At 39.8% G+C, this 27041-nt stretch overlaps 1 protein-coding gene across 2 annotated transcripts in view; it reads right to left on the bottom strand.

Annotated features, from left to right (window-relative positions):
- Positions 1–27041, bottom strand: part of mtcl2 (microtubule crosslinking factor 2) — a 104932-nt gene that overhangs the window by 59871 nt on the left and 18020 nt on the right. For both annotated transcript variants that reach the window (XM_061058634.1, XM_061058633.1), the window contains exon 4: positions 23314–23463. In XM_061058634.1, coding sequence (XP_060914617.1) covers positions 23314–23463 — 150 coding nt within the window. The remainder of the gene's footprint in view (positions 1–23313; positions 23464–27041) is intronic.

The following is a 27041-nucleotide window of genomic DNA, read 5'->3' on the forward strand; positions in this document are numbered from 1 at the left end:
TATGTACAGTACAGTAGTGTCAGCGTAATACCTATGTTGGACATTTTAAAGTCAAGTAGGGCTGAGGCTGAATTAAAGATATTCTTGCTTCAGCAGTTTTTGTGGAATCAGACATTCATAGGGTGATTCAATTGTCAGCTTTTATGGCTTGGTAACACCATCAAGACATTTTTTCCAGTGAAATATTTGGTGTGGGTGCTTTTTACAGACATCATCAACAAAATATGTTATTTAGCTGTTATTTATACTGTGCTTGTTTAAATCCAGGTAGTAGAGCAGGGAGAGCAGGCCCATCAACTGGAGCTATCAGGTATATGGCTGCAGACCATAGACTGGCTGCAGATAGTGGGGGATGACATGCAGCAATGGGATGAGGTCGGATTGGAACCCACAGCTGCTGCTACGTACATGGGGCGCACATCATAAGGCTACAGGCTATCCTGCGCCCCTGATCTTGTTTAATTTGAACTCAAATAAAAACCTAGGAAATGCTCATAATACACTCAAATAACCTTCATGTAGAAGGTGAATGAATCAAAATTTTCTTTTAGCAGTTTTAGGTTATTAGTTCATCTTTTGTCCTCAATTTATATGACTTTATATCATAAAAATACTTTTTAATTTCATTTTTTACGAGTCTCAGGCCATTTGTCTCTGGCACACACTCTTCTCTGCTTTGTCCTGCAGATTAAAATCACCATAAAAACGATAGTTACCTCTTTGCTGGTCAGTGTTTAATGGTAGAGGATTCTAATTATGATCTCATGGTTTGGGTCCAGGTTTACACTGCTGCCATGGGCGATGTTTGTGCTAGTTATGAGAAATCCTATTAAGGGTTAAATCCAGAGTCTGTTTTGGAAACATGACATCAGGATTATTCTGAGATAATTAAGTCATTGGTGACTCATCGGTTTAATAGTTATATTTCTTTCCACATCTCAATGGCGGCAATTAATGGACTCACACAGTAACAGACCTTGAGACAGCAGGAGGAGCCTCAGTTCTGCACACTCAGAACATGTTCAGGTTAATGATGTGTATAACAGTGGCCACTTAACCAGTACTGGTCTGGCCTTGTACACTACTGCACTGATGTTATAATTCCATTATTATTGGCTCACAATGACGACAGTGCACTGCGTGTGCAGAACACACAGTGGAAGCAGCTGAATGCAGGTGTCCATGAAGGGTAGATGTTGTGTAATTACAAAGGACAGACCTTCAGAAGAGTGTCCTTGACAGTAGGACACATTCAAAGGATTCTTTTTTTATATTCAAAGCTTCAGCATGCAGTTTCACAACAGAGTCATGATTGCCATTCTGAACCACCTAACGCTTATAATTTCATGATGGAAGACGTTCATCTTGACCAAGTTTTGTTGCTAACTTTTAAAGAAAGTCTGTATTCAATCTGTACAAAAACAGTAGGTTTGCTTATTTGAGAATGTTCATATTTATTCATGCAAGTCTCTTTTCCAATTCAGTTGCACATTTCTAAGGTAGCTAATGTGTTCAGTTACTCCAGTTGTATCACGGTGACGACCCTGCCACCAGGCCATTGGGTTTTATTGTCTGGCTGCTGTTGTATCTGTGTGTGTTGCAAGGGGTGTGTCCTTGTGTATGGAGGTCATCAGCAGGATGGTGCACTCTGCCTTTAAAGAGCTGCCGGTTTCCCTCATTCACTTTCTGACTACCTGACAATTTCCCCCCCTGGTCAGTATTTGTGTAGCACAGGTAGCTGTTCTGATATGTTATTAGGTAGAAAACTAGTGTTGTTTGTAGTGGCAGTGTTAGCGTCACTTGCATTTAACTTTGAAGCACTGAAAATAAGTAACAAAATGTACCGAACTGCTGTTGGGTTCATATTTTGTTGGTATGAAGTTTACAGCAAGGTCACTTCATGCTTTAGCTCTACAGTCAAAATTATGTTCCTCTTGGTAATTGTATGAACTTTTCTTTTTGGTGCCTTTAAAAGGAAGTAAATGACAAAATGTATCCTTTCTTTCACATTGTCCTATATCTTCTAACTTTGATTTTGCATGAATACATGAAAAGGCTTGCAATCCAAAGTCTTGTGTTGACTTGTACAACACTTTATAAAGACCTCAAAACCATCAGGAGCCAACCATCATACTGTCAGTGTTAGCTGATAGAAGAGTTTGACGTCTTTCAATGGTCCACTGGTGTCCTTTGCCATCGTACAAAAGGACAGAGATAAATCTGTCCGACTGTTGAATTACACTCCTCCACTCCACTGAGCATGTCCATCCCTGACATCTCACACACCATGCTCATCCCTCCCTTCCTATAGTATATTCCATCATACATATTTCCATCACCATATTTTTGCCTTTCATTTTCTTCTCAACCTTTCGACTTTACTCATATGTCTTTCCACACTGCCTTCATCTCACCTGTCTTTGTTCCTGTGTTCTTCAAGCATGTAGTCTCGCAAGGTTTTTTCACTTGTCCTTCACTTCCTCTAGATAGCCACTGACTGTCACTCTGACGTCCTAAAAGCACTTGTGTAATTATTGCTTCTCTCTACATCTCTGTACAGCCTTACATTTTGTTTCAATACTGTTGTAAAACTGGCACGGGCATAAAGAAATCACAATTGTCAACCACTATCATTCTGCAACTCATTCAATATCTTATATAACAGAAAAAGTTTGAAATTTGTGTATGTATGGATGGGTTTAAATCTGTTCCCATTTCCTTGGCAACTGATTATGCAATACAATACAATACAATAGACCTAACTCCGGTTTGTACTGTATTACTACAGATCCGAATAAGTCCTCCAGCAATTGTGTCGCTTGGATGAGTAAAGTTCAGATTATCATTAGAAGGAATTATTTAGCTGATCTTGCACATTCTGCATTGCAGCTGAATGGTCACAGAGATGCACAAAACAGCAGCATATATCGTGTTGCTTTTTCTTGACACCTTCAGACACAAATACTATTCGACTTTTTACAAATATGTTCCAAATACTGCCACTTTTGGTTCCAAAAATGGCATAAAATCATCAGTCCACAAACCAATGGTTGATGCCAAAGTGACCATTTACTTTTCTCATTAACAGTCTATCACTTGGTCAACCTCAGACTTGGCAGATGTATATCTACTGTGGCAAGGGATTTTAGCCTTGCAGCTGAAGTCAACCGTGTAGTTCTGAGAAAAAAACAGAAATACTGTGGTTCTTCACATTTGGCCCAAACTAACTTCATGTCAGTTTGCCGTTCAAACACACAATATAACATGTTTTTACAGACATGGTTTTTCTGTAAGCAGTTACACAATCAGTCCCGCTGCCACCACCAGGGCCATCACATAATAATCCCTTTATTTCGGTCTATTCCAGCTAGTCAGTGAGTGTGTGATTACATTAGAGCTTCTCTTCTCTGCACACTGGAGCTCCAGATACCCACTGCTCCAATTAACCAGCCGTGGATTGTTTCTGCTCTGGATGACTGGTTAAGGCTCACTGTGGTGCTACAAGTGAATTATGACACCAGGTATAGCTGGTATTATGAAACGTTAACACTAACTTTCTCATTAAAATTAATGAAATATAAGATGAGATAATGATTGCATTCGTTTGTTTGTATGTATGAGGAGAGCTTAAAGGCCCTAAAGACAAACGCAGTCCCAAAGATGTTTAGAGCCCCGTTGCAAGCACATGTGGCTAAATAATGCTGCTTTAGACTGGAAATCAAATCCATATGTGAGGGTTGCTGGAAAAAGAAATAGTTAAAACAGTATATGCTGTGATGCAAGACACTGAGGACATCGTCTTGATGGAAGTTTTAATCTTTGAAATCATCTACTTTGGGGGGCATCAACGATTTCCTGTAAATTGTGCTTGTTAGCTGAAGTAACTGTTTAGATATTGTTTGTAAAAAGTCATCAACAGAAAAAGAGCGGTAAGAGTGCAGAAATGTTCTCTAATTCTAAAATCAAGAAAAAGCTACATAAATTGTTGGAAAATCTCTAATTTTTTAACCCTTAAATCTTATTCCTCAAAGATAAATTATATTAGGTCATTATTCAGTCCAAACTATTGCCACCTCAGTAAATCCGAAGCCAACAAGATTCTGGGTGGTAATAAAAATCTTTGGGTTTAATCAGTATTGATCCTGCTAAAATTGAAACTCATTTTCTGTTCTGCTTCGTCGTGGGAAGACCAAACAACTGAGGAAAAACCTTCCCTTGGATATCAGCTCTTCTTTCCTGATCTGAACAGAAAAGGCTGCTGCGGCCACTCAGCATCTTTTATATAACCTCATCATCATTGTGATCAAAGGGGCTCAGAGAGAGAAAGAGGAGGGCAGAGAGATAATGTGCTTTTGTCCCTGTCCATCCATCCTCGTTACATAATTCCCTGAAAAATGAGACGGGGATTAGAGGGGCTGCGGTACATACAGTAAAGCAGTCATTAGTAAATGTAGAAAATGTAGAAATAATAGAATCTCAGTAAGAGGATGTTGACGATTTGATCATGATAGTTTTATCATAACAAAATTTGGCTTTAAGGGACAGTTTGGTATATTTGAAGTGGGGTTGTATGAGGTAATTGCCATTAGAAAGTATGTAATCCACAGCTCAGTCCTTTTAAGGTTTGGTTGCATTTGTTGTCTCTTTTGAAGCCTGCAGGGCAAAAAAGCTGATCAGGAAGAAGTATGAATGACTATGTCATAATATGACTGAGAAGCGTTTTGGACTGCTTGGGCTGAAGTTGAAGCTGCCTCCATACTTTACATTATAAATACTGATGATGTCTGTAAAAAAAGAGAAGTAGTGATGGAAATTGGAGTAATATGGAGTAGAGAGAGAGAAGACATGGGGGACAGGAATGAAAATAACTAATGAAGATAGAGTGAAAAGGTAAACGTTGACAGAGAGAAAAAGAAGAACAACCGTCCTGTCACAACAAGCACAACTGATTCATCCTAATGAGCAAAACCCAATGGAAGTACGGGAATGTGAATTATGCAACACAGGCCTTCAGCCGATAAACTGTGACACTGAAATACTATGAATCAGCAACAAGAGTTTCTAATGCAATGAAGTAAATAGTGGCACTAAAGAGGCTGTTTTATCAAACAAACTATATCTCCATCATCTCCATATCATCACAATAACAATGAGTATATGGCATTTTAAGTATCCTAATGATGCTGTGCTCATTCATTATAGATTATAACATGTGATTCTTCTTGTTTTATTAGAGCTAAAATGACTTTAATGGTCTGCCTAGGAAAGAAATTATCAAGATTATTATTTGTAATATCAAAACACAGCATTCAATCATGTAATTGATGCTGTAGTCCTAATGCTCCACACAGATAAATATACAAGCAAAACAAAAAGTAATCCATCATTCCCAAAGTGAATCATTTATTTTGTATCTCATTTCTTTACCAATATTTCTCCTACATGAAACAATGAATGGGTTAACAGCACTGAGCCTGACTCTCTCTTTCCCCGCTGGGCTTACAGCTGCTGTGGGACATCACAGTAGCAGGGTAACTATAGCAACCCACACCACTCCGGCAATGTAACCATAGTAACAACAGTGCAGCCAGACAGGCATCAGCGGGAGGTGCCAGCTCCTCATTTTCCACGTCTCCACTTCCACATCACAACAAGAGCCTGCAGCACGGTGATGATGTCACAGCCTCACTTTGGGATCAGGAAGAGGGCAGTGGAGAGAAGAGAGCCAGAGGAGAAGGAAGGAAGGAGGTATAGAAAATGAGGGATAAGGAGAAAAAAGGAAAACATATAGAGAAAAGGAGAGAGATGGAGAAAGGGAAGGGACATACACACTAACAGACACATTTTAGTAGCCTGTATGTGTTTTACAAATGACCTGCCGCTGCAGCTCATGTTTTTTTCTCCTCTTTCATGCAGCCGAGTGCTGCCACTGCAGAGCGACGTCAATACCCAGCAGAACGCACATTCATCATCAGCAGTAAACCTCCTCATCCATCATCCATCATTAGAATATAAACCTCTCATCGGCCGGCTATAAACACGAACAGGGTCGGCCAAGTCTTCTTAGGGGAAATAGTGTTCCTTTTAGTCCTTCCCCTACCTCATATGTGACAACTATGACTTGATTATACAGAGTTGATCTAAAACAGCTTTTATAACCTCATTGCAGATAGTTGTTTATGAACAAGCTGATTAGTGACATCATCCTAAGGCAGGGATAACCCCCTACATGTTGGGTAATTAAGACCAAATGTCTTCAATGCATTGTTTAGTTCACAGCACCGCAAGTTGGTTGTGCACTGTAAAACTTTGGCAAAGTCATTTAATTGACTTTCACCTCCTTAGTATCAATATCTATCTCAGCCCACAAACAGTCATTATGGGCTATACTTGGGTTGCAATAATGTGAATAAAGTTTTTAACACAACACCATCCCTGATTGGTTGTATTGCATGGCTTTCAAGCTAGAGAGAGCACGGGCCTTCCTGGTCGTTCGGCCAATGGCTGGGGAGTTGCCCGTCTTGATCAGCTGAGGCAGGCAGGTGTGTAAGAGGACGGTAGTAGTAGTACTGTGAGCTAACTCATGAGAGAGTAAAGGAGAGACTGACTACTTCCCTGTTTTCTGTTGAGTTATTGTCACGTGTAATATGAACTGTAATCCAACATGGAGGAGGACATACCGGAACCGAGCAGAATGAGCTGGTCGGGCTCCATTACCTTTAGCTTTGGCAGCCACATGTTATGATGCTATGGGCAGCAGTCACGTGGAAGCCCTAGACCAGAGTTAACTTCCCAGGGTTGTGTTTGCTGTGATGAAGTACAACCTTTTCTTTGTATGAAATTTGAAAACTCAGAAACAAAAACCTGTAACCTGAGCTGGAGTTAAGATTGAGTTCTTTTCTCAGGTTTCTTTTCTGGGGGTGTATATCAAGACTTTCATCACAGTAGAGTTTTATGTTGATTTTTTTGGAAAACAACATTGCTGATATCAAACAGCCCAATGGATAATATATCGAGTCATTTATATTTAGATCCATTTAAAATCCAAGACCGCTTATATCAACAAGGAGAAAACAACTGCAACTTAACTTGACATTTTACTCACTGAAATAAAAAACAGTCTTTTGGTTTTGTCAGCATAACTTCATATAACATTATGGATGTTTTCACTTTGTATTGATAATATCTAATGGTTAATCACTGAATCCTTATAAATCCATACTAATGGTCTTTTACACCCCGAGACTCACTACACTATGGCTCCCAAAGATAAACTTATGGATTTGCTATATGCATTAAAGAATGTGGCGTTTGGCGCCCGACTGGGCTCTTCATCAGGTGCTTTACGAGCCTTAGCCATTTCCTACATGTGTGCGAGAGAACATTTACATCAACAGAGCCACGTATATATTAAATAGGGGAAATATGGAAACAGACCAAAGACAGAAACACAAATGTGTTTCGATTCAATAACAAAAAGCTCTCATGTTAACAGTATATTAAAATGCAAAGATAAACTAATAGTGTGCTGGTTTTGCTTTCAATGCTGGAATGTCCTGACTTTTTGTGTGCAATCCTCAGAAGAAGTGGAGGCTTAACATATTGTTTCCCAGGGATTACAGGAGAAGATTATGACTTCAATTTGTCAGTCTGTTATAGGAGTCGGGCCATTTTTTGTTTATTTTTTCAATTTAAATGGAGAACAATCCCTTCAATTCAGCAGCCTGTAATTTGAGCTGCAGTACAATATTTGGCCCCATGGCTATAAGCATCTTCTTGCAATAACAAAAGACATATGTGGTTTAAATGTAATGTCTTTTGCAGCGGTTTCTATAATTTCCCAGCGACCAGAAGCGGCATCATTTCCCCTCATCTGAAGTTAGAACATTCAAATCCTCTCAAACCACCAGTGTGATGTTCATCCACACAGAGAGGAAACATTTGGATTCTATCGCTCATGTACACAGATTAATAACGTACACCGGTAATATAAGCAAGAAGGGAACAATTATGATGCAACTCATTCAGGACTCCTCCTCCACCCAGCATACAACTCATAAATCACTGCATTATCTATCTGCAGTGTCATAAAAGAAGAGACACAATCAACTGCAATGTTTTAACCAGCCAGACCACCAACACCATGACCTCGTGATTAGACTGAATATTGAACATTTCAGGCTGACTTGAACACTGGAGCTTAAATTGATTTGAACATCTAGCTACAACAGGAACTCAAGGGATATGACATTATACAGAGGAATCGAAACGTTCCTCCTGCACAAAAAAAAGCGTCAGAGCCCGAAAGAAAGAGCCAATATGCAGCTGCTTAAATGACAATGTTCTGGTTTTGTCCCCGCAGCTTCTTACCACAGCGGCTCATCGGAAAGCGTGGCATTTTCACTTAGCAAAGTGTGAAGCTATTAAATTCAAAGGCACTCAGTCCTTTTAAAAAATTCAAATGCCTTTATTGATTTGGCTGCGGGCGAGCTCAGCTACCCTCCAGCCCTGCTCGTTTCATCTGTCCGACAGGGAGAGAGAGCGCAGCAGTGAAGCCACAGACAGGCCGAGAATGATGCACCGTCTGCTGGGAAGATTAACAAGCATCCAGGGAGGCTCATGTGACACACTGGAAGAATTCAGACATGTCATAATGAAATTGAGCTCACATACGTTAGTGTACATGAGGAATAAAATAAAAACAATCAGAATAATGCTACTTAGGATCTAGCATGGTGCATGTATAGTTTCTTATACAGCCTACATATGAAGATCAGCTTTAAGTATTATGAGCGCTAGCCTGAAAATACACAGACAAAAAAAAACACTCACATACACAGGGGAAAGCATAGATTGGAGTCTCTCTTGAGAATAACTGGATCAAATATACGGTTCATATAATCCACGATCAATAGACCGTCACAGAAACACTTTCAATATTCTTGATATAACCAGTATGTGGTTGTGTGTGTGTGTGTGTGTGTGTGTGTGTGTGTGTGTGTGTGTGTGTGTGTGTGTGTGTGTGTGTGTGTGTGTGTGTGTGTGTGTGTGTGTGTGTGTGTGTGTGTGCAGGTGTGTCTTTTATCTCTAAACACAATGGGTCCCAGCAGAGACCCGACTGGAACCTCTTTGGGAGACCCCTTTGTCGCCCACAGGTGAGATAATATGCACTCCAGTCAGCGTTCAACATTTTAATGGGTGAGAGAGACAAAAGGAGAGAGAGAGAGAGATCCATTTCCTCCCTCTCGTTCTCCCCTTGTCTGCTCGATTTTGGTCATGCAGACGTCTAAAGCTCACGATCAATCATGAAGTGTTTCCATCTAAACCTCTATTCGTCCCCATTTAAAATTCCCTTTAAAAAACAACAGGTTTTTTTTTTCTCCACTTTTACCGAGCACAGATGGATAAATGTTGGATGTAGATGTAGTTAAAGGTAGGGGCAATGCTGAGGGGGTATGTGTGTGTGTGTGTGTGTGTGTGTGTGTGTGTGTGTGTGTGTGGGGGGGGGGGGGGGGGTGTCTCGTGCAGTCATTAGTTAAGTTGCCATGGTTAAGCCATTGCTGCTCAGGTAAATCCGATCATTATTACAGGGCCAGTTAGAAGAGGTATTTGTTATTTCTAACAATATAAATCTCTAATTCTCTTTTACCCCTCCAATGAACCAAACTGTTAAAAATACTTTAACTGAATATGTGCTTCAATTTCAAAATCAAACCCGTGTTGACTTTCTATAAAATCAACAAAGAGCCTGGTTGCAGTCTCTTTTCTGACTGCACTGGACTATGCTGATGTTTCATATATATTATATTGTCAAAGCTCACATTTTCTGGACTCTGAGTGTCATACAGCTTTGTGATTCATCACTACATTTAATACCCTCACTCATCATTCCTCAAGGCCCCAAAGGTGATTTTGAGTTGATGAGGAGGAAAGCACATCTGGCTGTAGATGCTCTGCCTGATAAATGTTTGATTGTGGTCGATCTTGAGCACAATTTTAATTTGTCATTTCATGTCTTTTTAATGTAATATAGTGATGTATCATATCATCATATTTGTATGTATGGCTGCTCATTGTTTGTCAGAAACAGACTGTACTCCCACATACTGTTACTCTTCTTTAATTGTGTCCTTTGTGTATTTCAGAGTTTTTCAAATTCCGTTTATTGGGGTTCCTGCAAGTGAAATAACTCAGAAAATGTTAAGGAGAAGTAATGAGGCCCTTTGAGAGAATATAAGTTCAAATTGTCATCTCTGTTTTGTAAAGTCATTCTCATATCTGTTTAAATATATATCGATGTATGACAATGACAAGCCCTTTTTGACTGTTATTTTCTACAAATGTTAGTGTTAATTGAATGCAGACTGTTCCACCTTTTGGTATTTACAGACATGTTGGAAGCAGAGTAATACCATATTGTGCATCTCACAGTGATGCTTCCAATAATCCACCTGCTGCATGGACGATTATGTTTGACATTTCCAACGCTTCGCTTAGTGCATGTGTTTGCATGAGCGACTGCACAGTAATAATAAATCAAGTCAAATCAACAGATGACAACACTTACGTCTCAACAAATATGTTTCAGTGTGAGCTGGGATATTCTGCAGTTCTTCCTTGTGAGGTGACATTTCAGAGTGATGAGTTTAACACCTCGGAGGAGCAAAGCAGCAGCTTGAGGAGTCGTTTGCTGCTAATGCATTAGCACTGAAATGAAGCGCCCTGCAGTTAAAGGTGAGAATCTGGTATTTCTTTTAAAAGGTTTATGATGGCACTCAGCCAATCAGACGAAGAGGTCAGACAAAAGAATCTCATGTCTACTTTAAAAGCTCATCTCTCCTTACCTGTGTCTCTTTTTTTGTTCTTTTCTTATTGCTAAACTTAAAAAACATCCTTCTTATCATTCTCCACAATCAGTTATTTAAACAAAGGCACTTATAAATGTTACATCCCTGATAAATTTCTAGTGCATGGCTGTCAAAATAATAAGGGGGTGGGCCTTCCTGGGCCTCCCTGCCTGCTCGTACAGCCAATGGCTGGGGAGCCACCTTTCTTGATTAGCTGAGACGGGCAGGTGTGAAAGGGAGGACAAATGTTTGGGACTGTGAGAGGCTTTGTGGGAGTTTGGCCGAGAGACTGTTCATTGTTTCCTCATTTTCTTTGTAAAAAAGTCTGAGAACAAAGTCATGACATAATACGGAACTTTCATCCGACGGAGGAGAACGCGTTGGAACCGAGCAGAGTGAGCTGGTCCAGAGAGTGAAGCATCGTTGTGTCAACAGGTCCGTCTCGTTTACCTTGGTGAGAAGCAGCAAGCAATTATGCCACGGCAGCAGACGCCTGGAAGCCCTATCGACAAACAGTAATGTCGGGGCTGTGTTTGCCGTGACATTTACCAAAAACACTGTCCATCACAGGCTTTTAAAAAAGAATATTTTGGCATTTTCATCTTTGAGCTTTTGATAAAAATAAGAACTTTATGCTTCAAAAAAAGAGGAAGCTTTTTGGGCTGGATGTCCTCCCTGCAAGGTTTCTATCACTAAATAGTGTCTCCACATCGACCCCTCTGCTGCCCTCATCTCAATCTATTTATCCCCCCCCCCTGGTCTTCTCTCCTTTACCTTCCCTCTTGTGAATTTCCCTGTTATTACTCCCCAGTCACCTCTAAGTATCTCCATCAGCGCCTGGAGTAGTTCAGGATGCCCTTCTGAACGTGGGACATCGCAGACTCACTTGTGTTCCAGCTACTGAGGCATGAAATTACCTCCGCACCCCTGCGGGCCCCTAAAACATGCTCAACTGTTGAAAAATTTAACACAAATATTAGCAGGCTGGAAAGATCGTGATGCAGGAGGCAAACACAACACATCTTGAGCGTGTTGAAAAATTAATCATGAATGTATTTGATGGGGAAAATAAGGGAGGCTTCACATGAAGGGTGTGCAAATCAGACTGTGTTTTTAGTTTTTGAATGCAAACAGGCACAAGAACAGGCTCATTTTATGCCGTCTCCCCAGACTGTGGCAAAAAAGTAGCAGCTTTATATGCTTGTTGGAACACTTGGACTGGTTTATATCTGCAAAAGCAACACCCCCCCCCCAAAAAAAAAAAAAGTTTAATGTGGAAAGTCACTCAGACACTCGCAGCAAAAATCAGACCATGCACTGCAAAAACCAGATATGTATTAGATGAAGTATTATTCTAGACTGCATTTGAATTACCCTCTGTGTGTGTGTGTGTGTGTGTGTGTGTGTGTTTCTATAGGACCTTGACTTCCCCAAAGGACCCTCTGATCTTATATACAATACAGCTGTGTGTGTGTGTGTGTGTCCTACAAAATGTGTGAATCTATCATGAAAAAACACAAACGTGCATAGATCTGTGTGTGTGTGTGTGTGTGTGTGTGTGTGTGTGTGTGTGTGTGTGTGTGTGTGTGTGTGTGTGTGTGTGTGAGTGTGTGACCCGTCTCTCCCAGTGGTACCAGTATAGCTCCATTCGACCCAGAAACCCTACTGGCATGATTCCCCTCGTCTTCTCCATCCCTCTTGCTTCTTTTTCTTTTGGTGTTTCCCTCCTTTCATGTTTTACCTCCTCTTATGTTGTCTCTCTCTCTCTCTCTCCTGTGTTTACAAGCTGTCTTTTATTCCATTTTCTTCTCATCATCTCTTTTTCATCTTTCTTTTAGTTCTCATAATACAACACTCATGTCATTCTTATTGTCAGCCTTATCTGCCTTGCTGCAAAAATAGTCCCTCCCTTGTTCTCCTCATCGCTTCCCATTCCCCCTGTGTTCTTATCTGTCACTCATCTTAGTCTTTCCTAAATCTATTGTTTTCTATCACTCTCTTTTATCGTCCATCTCTCTGTGACTCCCTCTCCAGTCTGACCCGGCTTATCATCTCTCCTGATATGATCATTCCTTCCTCCTTTTCTATCTCGCCCTTTTTGACAACACAGAATCACGCATGTGTCTGAGTCTCCCTCTTTTCTGTCTTCTTGCATCTCTCCTAATAATTTAATTACACCATGCACTTCTGAGATTATAGCAGCTTCAGTGATAACTCAAAAATCAGGTGCTCTCACTTGAAGGTAGACAGTCATTCCTTTTATTCCCCAACAGTATGTGCTGCTCTTCCTCCACGCAAACCCCAGAATAGATCTCACTTTTTTCTTCATCTGATTTTCTTCTTCCCTTAACACACGTATCACTGTGTCTCCGGCATGGAGGGGGGGGAGGGGGGGGGGGGGGGGGGGGGGGGGAGAGATGCTTTGTGCCTCTGTTCTTCTAAGACCCTCTTTACTCTAATCAATCACTCTGACCCACATAAAGCTAAGTTTAAACCCGGGCTGCTTTGATGCTCTGACCCATTTAACTATTCCTGTGTCCCTGCAGACAACACACTGCATTCTCTGTGTCCTGTTGGCCCGAGAGGGACCGGGGGTGGGGTGGTGAGGAATAACAAGAGTGTCATGACCTGCAATGCTGGGGAGGAGCAGATATGTAAGGGGGGACTGAATGATTGATACTCTGTTTGGCTGAGACAGGAAGAAGTTGAGGTGTTATTATTAAACTTCAGGCTTTTTACAGCATCAGAGCAGTCAGCAGTGTTTGAGGCACTATTTTTATTTCCTGCACTGTCTTACCCCTGACATAAGCTGTTTAACTCCCACGATACCTGGCTGTATTTCAGGTTACCTTTCTTAAAAAGTAACATACAGGGATCTTAGGCTGGAATTGAGGACAGCATACATCTTTTTTTATAACCACTGAGAGCATTACTCTCTTTTTTCTGAAGCACACACTGCCTCATGAAATATGTAAAGATGTGAATAAGAAGGGTACGGAATAGAGGACAGAAACAGTTTTTTTAAGGGTATGGTGTCCCATCTGTTCAGGGAAGTTTACAGCAGGCTGGAGCAGCGACTGCTAGCTGATTCATTAGTTAAAAATTAATGTACAAATATTTTGATATTTCAGCTTCTCGGATGAGTTGAATTGTTTGACCTGTTGTCTGAACAAAACTGATAGCAAATTGAAGAAAGCATTGTGGCATTGTAGAAACTGTAATGTTTTTTTTTACTGTTTCATAACATTTAAAGGAAGAATGTGCGACATCTTACACATAAATATGGCAGAAATTAAGTATGTCCTCTGTAAATGTCTATCTGAGTCATGGCTGTCTACAATGAGTGAGAAGCACGAGTCCCACTGGCTGTGTTGTTGTTGGAGCCTTGTTTACATCATGTTCACATGGATGGGACATCTAGCTCCTCCCCTTTTGTACGACAGCTGTTTTAGTCACGAGAAAAGAAGAATAACATACTCACTGCATATTTGAATGTCACATAGCATTTTTTACATCGTGGCCATTCTGTGTCAATTGACAGCCAATGTGAAGCTCACTTAAGCTAACTTAAGTGTGCTAACATTAGCATGCTAACACAACAAAGCAGGCCATGGCAATTTCAGCTCGAGCCAAGGACAATTTTGTCGCCCGCTTGCGCGTGACTCCTTCCTGTGAACGCGTGTGGAGAGGGGGTTGGGGGTGTGTCCCTGGAGGAGAGCGGAGCCTTCAGAATGGCGGATGCGTGGCAAAACAGTAGTTTGTTTTGGTTTCATGCTGGCGCTCAAGGGCAACCTCTACTTGATCAAAAAGTGGAACATTCTTCCTTTAAATATTATATATTGAAATGGCAAATTAATGTAAAATGTAAATAACCTTAAACTGCAGACCTACAGAAGAAAGTATGTTCTATGTGCAATGCATCACAAATAACAATTCCTTTGTTGACACATTTAATAATGAATTCAATTCGACTGATATGGCTAAGCTATCATGAAAATAAAACTAACAGGAAGAGCAGCTAACACATACAGTAAATAGGCTAAGTTTATACTTAAAGAAAATAAAAAACAAGCCTAACAGTCAGGGGATTAATGGGTTAATTGAGGCCTAACATAAGCACTCTGCTTTTACCCTCAAATTGTCACACTAACTTTACAGCTTAACTGACCTTCCATTAACCCTGAATCTATGTCTGCTCTCTCTCCTCTACATAAAATGCAGCATGCAGCATGCAGTAAATGACATGTTTTAATTGAGGTATGGACATTCACATAAACTTAAATATAACTCGCATGTGTGAGTGGACGCCCAGTCTTTGCTTTTATAATCTCCTTATACACAGTCAAAAACAACACAGTCTCACAAAGAGTCTCCGGTATAATTTGACCCACATCCCTCAACTGGCTCTGAACAATAGGGAGCACTTCCTGAAAGTCAGAAATAACAGGGAACAGTTTCCTTCAGCACTAATACTTGAGCGAGGTACTGTGTCAAAAGCATTCTCCTGTTTTCTAATTTATACTTTTCCCTCAACAGTAGCTCTATAGTAATTAAAGAATATATTATAAATGTGTAAGACCAAAGCAAATAATGAATTGACAGCATGATATTTGTTTCCATCAAAGGTGAAGCAAAATTAGATTGTGGAATAACTGGAAAAAATAAGTAGTGACGCTGCTTTCTTCCTCCAATTGTGCAAAGTTTAAAGGGCACTTTAAAGAGCTCATATTTCACACCGAGCGTTCTTGTGTTTCCATCCCTACAGCAACATGCTGTTTATCTGAAGACATTAAATGGACTCAGGAAATGCAATTAAAACTTGTATGAACTTTGATAAAAAAAATTCTAACTAATTATCTACATAAATTGGAAGAAGACAAACATATCACAGTTAGTAAAGGGGATTTAATGGGTATCCACTTCTGTTGAAAGCCATGCAGACACCAACATTGTTCATTATTCAACTTACTCATCCAGAGAGAAACGTAGTTCCAATTGATTTTTACTTGTGTTGGTTGGACCATTGCACATTACTGCAAAACACCAACTTTCAGCTCACCCAGTGGGGTTTGTATGGATGATTCAAGATATAAGATCATTTTCTCATCCCAACTGACACTTTGGCCTAGATTGTATTTTGAAATAATTTGCAAACCCTTTGCTCATGAAAACAGCATTTCAAGGCTCTCGAAAAGATTGAACATTATTAACACTATTATTTATTTATAATATTTAACAAGATTAACATTTTATGTTTTAAAACTCATAATACAGAATAAGATGTGACAGGGGTAAGTAGGACTGGTGGTGAATGGGCTTGTATTGAACATTGGCATTTGCCCTTATTTAGACCACACAATATTGCCGCCCATGCGTTGATGTCTCACCTTCAATATGAATGTCACCGAGGCGTCATGGGGGGACCAAGTTGCCCCACCTCTTCACCGCCGTCTGAGGTAGTAACAGAGGTGTTCAGACAGGATTGGCGCCAGAGGTGAAGAACAGCCCTGTGTGTGTGTGTGTGTGTGTGCATGTGTGTGTGTGTTTGTTTGTGTGCATGTCAGCATGTGTATGTGAAGCTCCTGATGTCTCTCTTCACGTTGTGCTTCTGCATCACCCTAATATTATATGAATATACAGACTGGGATACCAACATTACTCCGTTGGGGAATCAATATGAATATACAACAACGTAATGATGACCTTAGTTACGCCGCTGTTACGGAATTGCACTCTGAAAATTAACTGGGTTTTAGTTGGTGTCAAATATGAGTGTTCTTTTCTGGCATGAGCGGTGCACACTCCACTTCTAGCTCTTTTCAAATGTCCACATTTCTGATAAAAGCTCGTAAAACGGAGTTACTGACAGATGCATTATGGGAAGAGTGTGCTAAAGTGACAGAGACGGAGAGCATAAAAATGTCCATTTTATATACTGTGTGTGTGCCCAAGCTGACAAAGTGACCTTATCATCCTCTGTAGGCTTACTCTAAATCCACATGCGCGCACACACACACACACACACACACACACACACACACACACACACACACACACACACACACACACACACACACACACACACACACACACACACACACACACACACACACACGCGGATACACACGCGGATACACACACATATGTATGCAGAAAGAGAGAAAAAGCTCGACCTTCAGAGAAACCTGGAGTATGCAGAGGAGCAGAGAGTGAGGGAGTATATTAGAAATGTACCTGTGCGAGGGAAACAAAGAAACGGCTGCCTGAATAAGGACAATTAGAGAAAGAATGAGAAAAATAGAGAATGAGAAAAGAGCACAAGTGAGTGACATGCTGCATTTTCTCTCCACCCTCCAGTCACTGAGGGTTTTTTTCCAATTAAGGCTGTTATCGCCTTTCTCCTACCAATACCCCACATGGTACAGTCCCCTTCTCCACTACACCTCTCTTTTTTTCTCTCTCGTCCTCAGACGTACACCTCATTACGTCTTTCTATTGCTTTTCTTCTCCTTTGTTTTCCTCTTGTCTCTTTCTCTTCAGAATACTTTAAGTTCAACCAACCCCACTGTGGCTTTGTATCCCTCCATTTCAACTCCATCCATCCATCCGTCTGCCTCCCTCATTTCATCTCTCAATCTCTCGACTGCTCCTTTGTGTTTGGTAACCTTGAGGCGGTATGGACACAGCACGAATAAAAAAAAAACCTTTTTTGGCCAATTTCTACTGCAGTCAATGGAAACACCCAGCAAACACAGCTGCACCATTAAGTGATCTTTCTGTTAGAACATCTTCAAATTAAACAGTAGAATGAAAATAAAAACGATCTGAAGAAGACTAATGAGCGTTAATGACGAGCTTCAAGTGCATACCTTCTAATAAGACTTTACAGTGACTCTCCAGTGAGAGGTTCAAAAGCAGATATTTTATTCATAATAATGAATATTGAATCATTTGATCTGATTGCATTAAGGACGTTTAGTAAGCATTTATCATTTTTAAGTGCTTACAGTGATTAGATGTTGAATAAATGATGCACAATGCAGGCTGCGTTCATGTCATTTTAGACTTTCCTATTAGAAAACAGCAAAGAATGCTGTTTCTCTCCATAACATTACACATTTATTACTTAGCGGAAAACATTTTTCGGGCTTTGATCCTGGAATGTAGAGGGGAATTATCTGGTCAGAATAAGGTCATGAAATTCAAAGGAAGTTGATATAGCTTCATTTGACTGTATCAAAATGGTTAAAAAGCATGGCAGTTATACTCAGGCCTCCATCCAAGGTAAATGTAACAAAGCTGATTACTTACATAAATATCACGATAAGGTTAAAATTGCAATGCATTGCCCATTGTTCATTGATTAATGAATTGTCCAAAGGGACAAGTACATCTATCTGTACAGGTAAACTTGGGTCAAACAAATACACACAAAATAGTTAGAACATTTTAAATAAGAAGCAACAATCCCCAAAAAGTTTACTGTACATAAAAAATAAATAGCATCAGCAGTACAACTTGAGGGCTACAGAGCTTATCAGTTTGGTTCAGGAAGTTAAAATCCCATTCATATTCTCCATAGCACATTTGATTATTAGCTATAATGTCATAACCATGAATGTAGACTTACCAATAGCTACCTGCGTGTGAAACGATTCTTCCCATAGAAGACACAAGTTTGGATGATGTCAACCTTTTTTCAAGGAAAGACATGGTTTATTCGCAATCTCTGGGAAAATAACTACACTACCCACAATCCTACAGTGTCACAGTGACATCTCTGATTGGTGGAACTCGCTGTTACCATGGGAATGTTTATAGCCCCCCACGAACTTCAGCTGTCGGATGCAGCCACTTAAGTTCCTGGAAGTTCAACACACTCTATATTCACAAAATCCAACATATTACAACATCATAATTAACATTATACACACTACAATAAGTCAAGTTTATGTGTATAGCACGTTTAAAACAGCCTCAGCTGACCATAAAGATAAATGTAGAAATAAGATGCGTGTACATTTTGAAAGAAGTAGGCTAAACTATCGTTTGTTGGCTCTTGAATTGCAATGGATTGTGGGATACGTAGTTCCTCCTAGGAAAAAAATGATGTGCACAGTCTTGTACTATTGCTTTTTCCTCAGTTTTCCAATAGTTTCTTGGGGGGCTGAATCACATTTTATCGTTTTATCGTCAAGAATATTCTGGGAGCTAATTGGCTTGGTTTCTGGATTACAAATATTGATACAAGGAATTACTTAAATGTCACTGGGGGATTTGAATGAGAACCATAGCTGAGTTGAGCTCAATAAAGCCCGTTTTTTTTTTTTTTTACATAATGGAAAAATATGCAAACACCAATAAAGTAAGGAATCATTATGTTGTTTCTCTTTCATTCAAAACAGACAGCTAAAATTCATCCTCTATTCTTCAAACTAATAAAAACCAGCTCCATTACGTCTCAACATCCCTTTGTCCACCATCCCTCCAGTGAGTTCTTCTCTAGTGACAAAACACCTGCAAAAGATACGCCCCATCCATCCTCCTCTCTGTTTCTAAACCCACAGAGAGCCTCCTTCTCTCCCCTTCCACACATCCTAACCTATATTTCTATGTAACCAAACCCCGCTCCCCTCCATCACATGTGACCTTGCCTTTTTCAAAGGTCAAACAGCTGGAATGGATCGATGGTTTCAAAGATGGAGGGAGAGACTGCAGCAGAGGAGGAGAGAGAGGCGAGGAGAGGGGAGGGGAGAAAAGGCAGAAATGAAGAGATATTTTGAATAGAGGAGGGAGAGAGTGAGGAGAGGGAGAGGACGGGAGGAGGCGGTCAGAGAAGGGATTTTGAAAGAGAGGAGGGAGACAGGATTAAGAAATCCCTGCATCAGCATTCCTCGCAGTCTCTATGGGAGCCGCAGGAGAGCAGGGAGAGTAGGGAGGGAGGGAGAGAGAATGGAAGGTGATAATTAATAGGGAGATAGAGATGGAAGGAAGGAGGAGGAGGAGGAGGAGGAGGTGGTGATGGACTAAGTGGGAGGAATGGTCGGGAGAAGAAGGAAAAGGAGAACAGGACAGAGAAAAAAAACAAGAGTGTGACCATTTCCTGTGTCCTTGTTCCACTTAGGAGCATTGATTGTCACTTCCCCCACATGGTTGTAAACATCAGAAATGGTGCTAGAGTGTGTTTTTCTTGCAGAGTGCTAAATGTACAGATACACAAACAGACAAGGTGTTAAGAGAACACAGTTTGATATACTGCACTAGCACAAAGCTTCACACACAGCCAACACTGCCTACAATGTACATAAATAGTGTGAAAAGACAATAACAGTGCTGTAGACTAGAATGGGCTCATATATGTCAACACAGAAAGTGTTAAAGCTTTAAAGTGTTAAAGCCAAATATTTAAGTTGTACATCTCACCCAAATCTGAAGGAACAGATAATCATTTGTTCTAAATAATGTACAGGTTACTTTATACGGAGTGCAGACAATATTGTAATAATAATATAATTATATTTTTCCTGTTATGTTTAAAAAGTTTTGAGCTGCATTAGCCCAAAAAGGTGGGTGACATTCACTTAATTCTGTGCCTGAACGCTTGGTTTATAGATCCAGATGGTGGACTGGTTGTGCAGATTGAAGCTGATGCAATCTCTTGCAACAAAATATTGAATACAATTACCTTTCTTTTTTGTTTTATACAAGCTACAAGAAGTCCTGACACACACATTAGCAAGTAAATTCTGTTTGGATAAAGTCAGTATCGATAGTTTTTAATTTAATAATTGATAAGGGAATGCAGATAATTGATCAAAATGTTTGTATTTGTATTTTATGCTATATAAGCTCAAGTCCATTTAACATTTACTATTTACCATAAATAAAGTAATGAGTCTAAACAGGGTTGAAGATGAAGCCAGTGTTAGCAATTACACAAAGACCAGCATACATTACAACATGCAGCTTTAGCTATTCTAACATATTACTTAGCTGATAAAGTAATAGGCCTACATAATGGCATTAGGGTTAAGATTAACCTTAAAAAGTTTTAAATTAAGCTAATGTTAGCACATTGATACAAAGACTAGCAAAAGGAGTTACCAAACATTGCTAATAATTTGCCAACATGCAGTCTTTACATCTTCACACCTAGTAGCTTTAGCTTTTCTACGCTATGACTTAGCTGGTAATATGATATATAAAGACATAAGGGTTTGAACGCAGCTAATCCAGTTAGCATAATGACACAAAGAATAGCATACAGGAGTAGCAAAACATTGCTAATCTTTTGCCAACATGCAGAACAGCTACATGTTATACCTTTTAACATTTCTAAGTAATGACTTACTAATTTTCTGTATACAGTTATAATTCAAATCTATATACATATATGTGTGCTGTAACATGTGCCTTAACATTATGAGATAATGTTTTTCATCCACAGCCTCTGTGTGAAGATGAGATAAAACATTGGTACTTTAGTTTCTCTGTGATAATTGGGACAGTGTCTCTCTCTCTGTATCTGCACATAAAGGATTAACACAGTTATCTCTGCAGAAACAAATCCCTCCCCTGTAAATATCAATGGCCTGCAGCAGCACAATAACGGTCTAGCCAGTAACCCACACAGCACAGATCTGTTTTTTAAAGCCTGCAGTCGCCACAAGAACACAATCAATAATTCAGGAGCCTCCTTTTCACCTGTGAATCAAAATAAAGCCTCCATCGTCTGTCTTTTTTCTGTCTCTGCAGTTTAAAGCCTTTTTGTCCGCTTTGTTTAACCCTTTACACACGTTTCTATAGTGTGTTTATCTCTTTATAGCGTGTTGTCTCTTCTGGTTTAGGTGTTTCTTATCGCTCCTTCATTTTTCAGTGGGACTGTTCTCCTCTTTATACTGTTTGACAAAAGGTGTGACACAGATGAGTGACGCATTCCTGTGTGGATGAGCACACACATACAAACACGGCTCCTTGAATCATATCACACATGTGAAGGATTCCCTTCGGCACGTATTCACATTCCGGGTCAGCATAACTTGGCACAGCGGACACTAACACAGCTTATGAAACCATGCGAGTAAGACACTTCAGCAAACAACTGGAGAACTTCTCAGCATGGCAGCCGGCTGGTCAGTCAAGAGTCTGGAAGATTTACGATCTTTCAGTGCTTTTATCTATTATCTCGACAGAGTTCTGGACTTTATCAAAGACCCCACATCAAAACCATCAAAGACATTTCTAAGACTGCATTGATTGATTTGATTATCGTTTAATTATTTTTGTAAATTTTCAGCATAAAAGTCACAAAGTAGCTGGTTCCAGCTTGTTAAATGTAAGGATTTGCTGCTTTATTCCCTTAGGCTTTGAACTGTTGGTTTGAGCATTTTTTTTATTATGCAACTTTAAGCTACAGGAAAATGTGATGAGTCATTTTCACAGATTTCTCCCGCTTTTATTTCTCCACTCATACAGTCAGCTTCAGCTAATGAACTGCCTCATGTCTTATCTTCTGCCATAAAGTCAACATCTGGAGACTTAAAACCCAGCCATCCTCAAGCTGCAAACTGGCAATTTTGCATAGAGAACAGACAAACCAGCAAGACCAGAGAACAAAAAAAACAGATCCCATGCCAGCTATCCATCAAGCCTTGACCCACATCAAGGACCCAGTCCAGGACCTTGACCATCGTCCTGTCATACACAGACCAACAGAAACAATGAGCAGAAACTAGAAAGAGAGAAATGTGTGGATAGATGGGGTGTTTTTATACTTTCCACCCTATTAATACTGCTCAAAAGACCTTCAGGAGGCAGAGGAGAGGGCAATCTTGCTTAACTCAGAGCGAATATAGATGCAACATCAATTTATTTTTGATTTATTTTCCCTTTCAAAGGAGTGCCACGCTTGTTTGTTTTTACTTCACCTGGCCCTGACATCAAATCGTATCCCTGCTTTTCATTGCAGAGCTTTATTGGCTACACTTGGCAAAGCAAAACAGTCTTGGGAGTTTCGCTAGAGTGGCAAAAAGGAAGTCAACACTAGATGAGAACAGAGACGACTCTTCGGAGGCTCCACTGAGCTAAGGAAACAATGTTTTCTTCAAAGGAGCTGAAAATACAACAGGCTAAATAAGGTTAGTCTGAACCCTGCTATTTGACTGAAACTTCCAGTTTGGTCGAATGGAGTAATCTTCTTCAACAAGGAAATGTGTTTAATCAAAAGGAAACTAACAAGAGGAACAACTACTGCTGCAAAAAATGACACAAGGATAGCACAGAAAACCAATATCACTTCATCTTCCTCTTCATCTGCACTAGCTAGAATAATTTACATTTTCATGAACACACATGCTAACAGAGCATTTATTCAATCCAGTGAGCCGACTGGCCCTGTTGATAGGTTTCAGCATGGCCTCTCCTGGCCTGGTCCAACACAGCACAGTCATGAATATTTTGATCATACCTTGTCAATCTCCTGCTGCAGGACCTGTTTGGCGACCTCCAGGTCCTGCAGCCTGACCCTCAGCTCCTCATTCTCCTGCTCCAGACGACTCCTCTTCTTCTCAAAGCTGTCCAGCTGGCTGTGGAGACGGATGGACACATCCTTTGCCACCTGAGAGGTGAAGAGGGTAGGATAGAAAAAGGATAGTTTAGATCAATCTAGAAACAGGCAAAGAGGTGGAGCTGAGGCGGGCCTTAAGCCTTCTGGTAAACAGCTACAATGCACCCACCTGTCAGTCCACTCAGCCATGCCCCAATCATGCAAATTAAACATAATTCTAGGCTTTGATATAATCAAAATGAATGTGTTAGAAAATAACAATAAACCTCCGCAAAGTTTATAGATAAGGGAATAAGCCATTTTTTAAATCAGGCTTTAAAAATGTTTATTTCTGCTTAATTTGTTTAACAAGGGCCTAATAAGGCTTATTGGGCTTTTGAAGCCAGCCTCAAGTGGACACTCGAGGAACTGCAGTTTTTCGCACTCTCGTATTGGCTTTATTTTTTTCATCACTGGAGGCTGCCGCTTTTAATATTAATAAACATTCTGAATAAAAGCTCATTTTAAGAATAAGAGAAGCTTGCAACAAAACGCAGTCAGTAGCCATTTTTCACTACAAAAACCTTCAAAACATAATCTTTAGATATGTTTAGTTTAGGAGTTTACTTTCTGTCATCAGCTCAAGTAAGCCAGAACCTTGGCTTTATTTTGTCCTTTTTTTTTAAGCCTAGGATGTGTTTAAGGACTCCTATTGGTTAAACAGGAACAGTGTTGGTTATTTTAGCTGAGTCCACAAAGCGTGTCATCTCCATCAGCAGGAACTTTGTCTTTAATCAAGTAAAGCCTAAAAGATAATTAATTCTACTCTGGCAGGAACTGATCCTTCATACATAATGTGGTCTTATGAACGTCTGATTGTTTCTCCCTGAAGGGGTTTATTCATTAAAAGTTTAAATGTCAAAGAGTTGAACTAGGACAAAGTCAAATCTCTGATGTCTCAAATGATAACAACACGACAGGAAATGAAAGGTTTAGTGGAACTAATGCCATTATAATGTTTGAATATCCAAAATGACTAAAAGTAAATTTTATCAGAATCGTATTTGTGATTACTTAAGTTATCATTGTTTGACATTTCACCAATGAAACTTGATTAAACATTAAGGATTATTACATTATGTGCATGGGTCTGTTAAATATAGGTATGTGACAGTTAATGTTTGAGATCAAAATGTGTTGACCTGATGAAGACATGCTTTACATAGATGAAGTCAAACGTGCTCTTTGTTTTGGGGAAACATAGAGAGCCTACGTTACACCACAGGGTTCATTTCTGTGTTTTCTGTTTCTCATTGGTTATGGACATTTTGGATTCTTGTTTACCTATAAATTATACCTCAGGACTTTATGAAGCCCCGGCTGCATTACAAAGGAATAACACTAAATATTTAGAGCCATTAAACCGACCATTTCTGACTCATGATGCAATATACAATCTCATAAAAGTTTCTGGTAATGCTGACCTTTAAGAAGAAATACGAGCTTGCTTTTTTTGCCATTAACAAACTTCTTTGTTGTAATTGCAATGCATATATCATCAGATTTAAAATTAGGGTAAACAGACTAACTCATACTATTGCAGTAGTTTTCTGTCTGAAGCAGCACAGTTTTTATAGAGTTGTAATAACTTGCCATCGTTTTTCATCTGGAGAGACACTGCAGAACTGTTGAAACTATCTTGTTCTTCATTATTGGTTTAGATTAGGAAGTTAACATTTGGAAATGTTTCTTTAATTTCTTAAGGTGATACATTCCAATTGCTTATTATGTACAACAAAACTACAACAAAAAAAGAATTCTCCAAAAAAAATGAAAAAGATTTTGGCATTCTTCACTTGAAAATATTCAAATTCATCTCGCACATTACCCCTTTAAAACAAAAAATATTCTAGTTCCAAGCTAAAACAAAGAAAGAGTGATGCCTGAATTCATGACCATTAGAAGCGCTAGTATGTGAAGTTTTAACCAGTGATTGGATAGCCGTAATTTAAAGAAAAAGTTTGTCTAATCAATCACAAAATTCAAAATGATTATTGAGTTTAAACTGAGACCACTGAGTAATGAGGTCAGGCTATGTTTTCACAAATACTCCCACATAATAAAACCTTTGCGTTTAGCTTTAACTGAAAAGGGTCTCAAACAAACACAAAGTGGTGACCAATGGAGAAACATACAAACATATTGTAGTCCTGCTCTGCACAAATGGCCGACCAGCTGCTTTCATTTGATTATATGGAAACAAGCTTGGCACACAGCGAAACCTGGTGATCACAATGATTGTGTGATTTCTGTACCTTAAAGCAGCAGGTGTTAGACTAACCTCACACAACTGATCATATGTTTTCAACAGCTTATAGATGTATTCATGGGGTAATTGATTATGACATAATTCACACATATAGCGTACCTAGTGGATGCAAAAAAAAATCAACTTTACATCTTGATGAGTTTAATGTGTGTTACCCTATAGAACTATAATATACCTGATATGTTACATATGTGGGCATCAATTTGGGGGTCTGTTATGATGACTGGGAGAGAGGACGCTAACTAATTGTGCAGCAGCAGCTTAATTAATACATTTAAAAACATGTAATTATATGTGAGTGGCTGTCGGCTTATTTGTGTCTATTTGTTTGTAGAGTCTGATTGTTTCCCCATGACTAACTAACATTACTCACAATTTGTGTATTATTTGCAGAACCTCAAGGGAAACAATTTGTGATTGTGTTTATTTACTAGCTTTCTGTTTGCCTGATATCAATGTGTTTGTGTTTAGGTTTCCTTGTGTTAAGTGTGGTGCGTGCTCACGCGTGTGTGTGTGTGTGTGTGTTTGTATGTATGAACCAATGCCAGTATGCAGCTGAGTCCCACAATGCTCCTCTGTGCTGCCCACTCTCACTCCAACCAGTAGTTCCCTGAGCTCCACCATGCTCCAATTCATGTTTCAGATCATTTTGTTTGTGTACTAGTGTGTGTGTGTATCTGTTTGTAGATTGTGCATCTGTCATTCATGTTTCAAAAGTACCTCACAGATCCCCTTGTCTTCTTGAAAATTCCTGATCCTTGTCTTCCTTGAACTTCTATAAAACTGTCTCTTATCTTCTAATTGTGTTAGCCATGCGTTACCTATCATCACCATTTCAGGTTTATGCGTATTAGCCCCCAATCCTCAATCCTTCGCTTCCCCTCCTCCATTTCTTTATTGTCCTCCTCTTCAGATCTCCGTTGTAAGTGTTTGACTCCTAATAAATGCTGTATTGTTCTTCCATGTTTAAGGGAATCGTGAAGGAATGTAACACCATTGAAGCTTTGGTTTTACCCAGCAACAGCGCTATAGGGTGTAATTAGCATTCAGCCAGGGTGCTCACGAGCAGGGGAAAAACATGTATGTGTGACTGATTGTGTGGCTGTGTGTGGGGGTGTGTGTGTTAAAGAAAGTGTGTGCATTTGACAGAGACAGTATGGAATCAGGAGAGTAAAGGAAAACCCCTGGTAGCAGAGGGAGTTTCTTGGCAGTTCCTTTACTCACAAACACATTAGAAACAATACACACGCACACGCACATGCACACACACACACACACACACACACACACACACACACACACGCACACGCACATGCACACA

The sequence above is a fragment of the Labrus mixtus genome, chromosome 15, assembly GCF_963584025.1.
Source record: "Labrus mixtus chromosome 15, fLabMix1.1, whole genome shotgun sequence".
Classification (NCBI taxonomy): domain Eukaryota; kingdom Metazoa; phylum Chordata; class Actinopteri; order Labriformes; family Labridae; genus Labrus; species Labrus mixtus.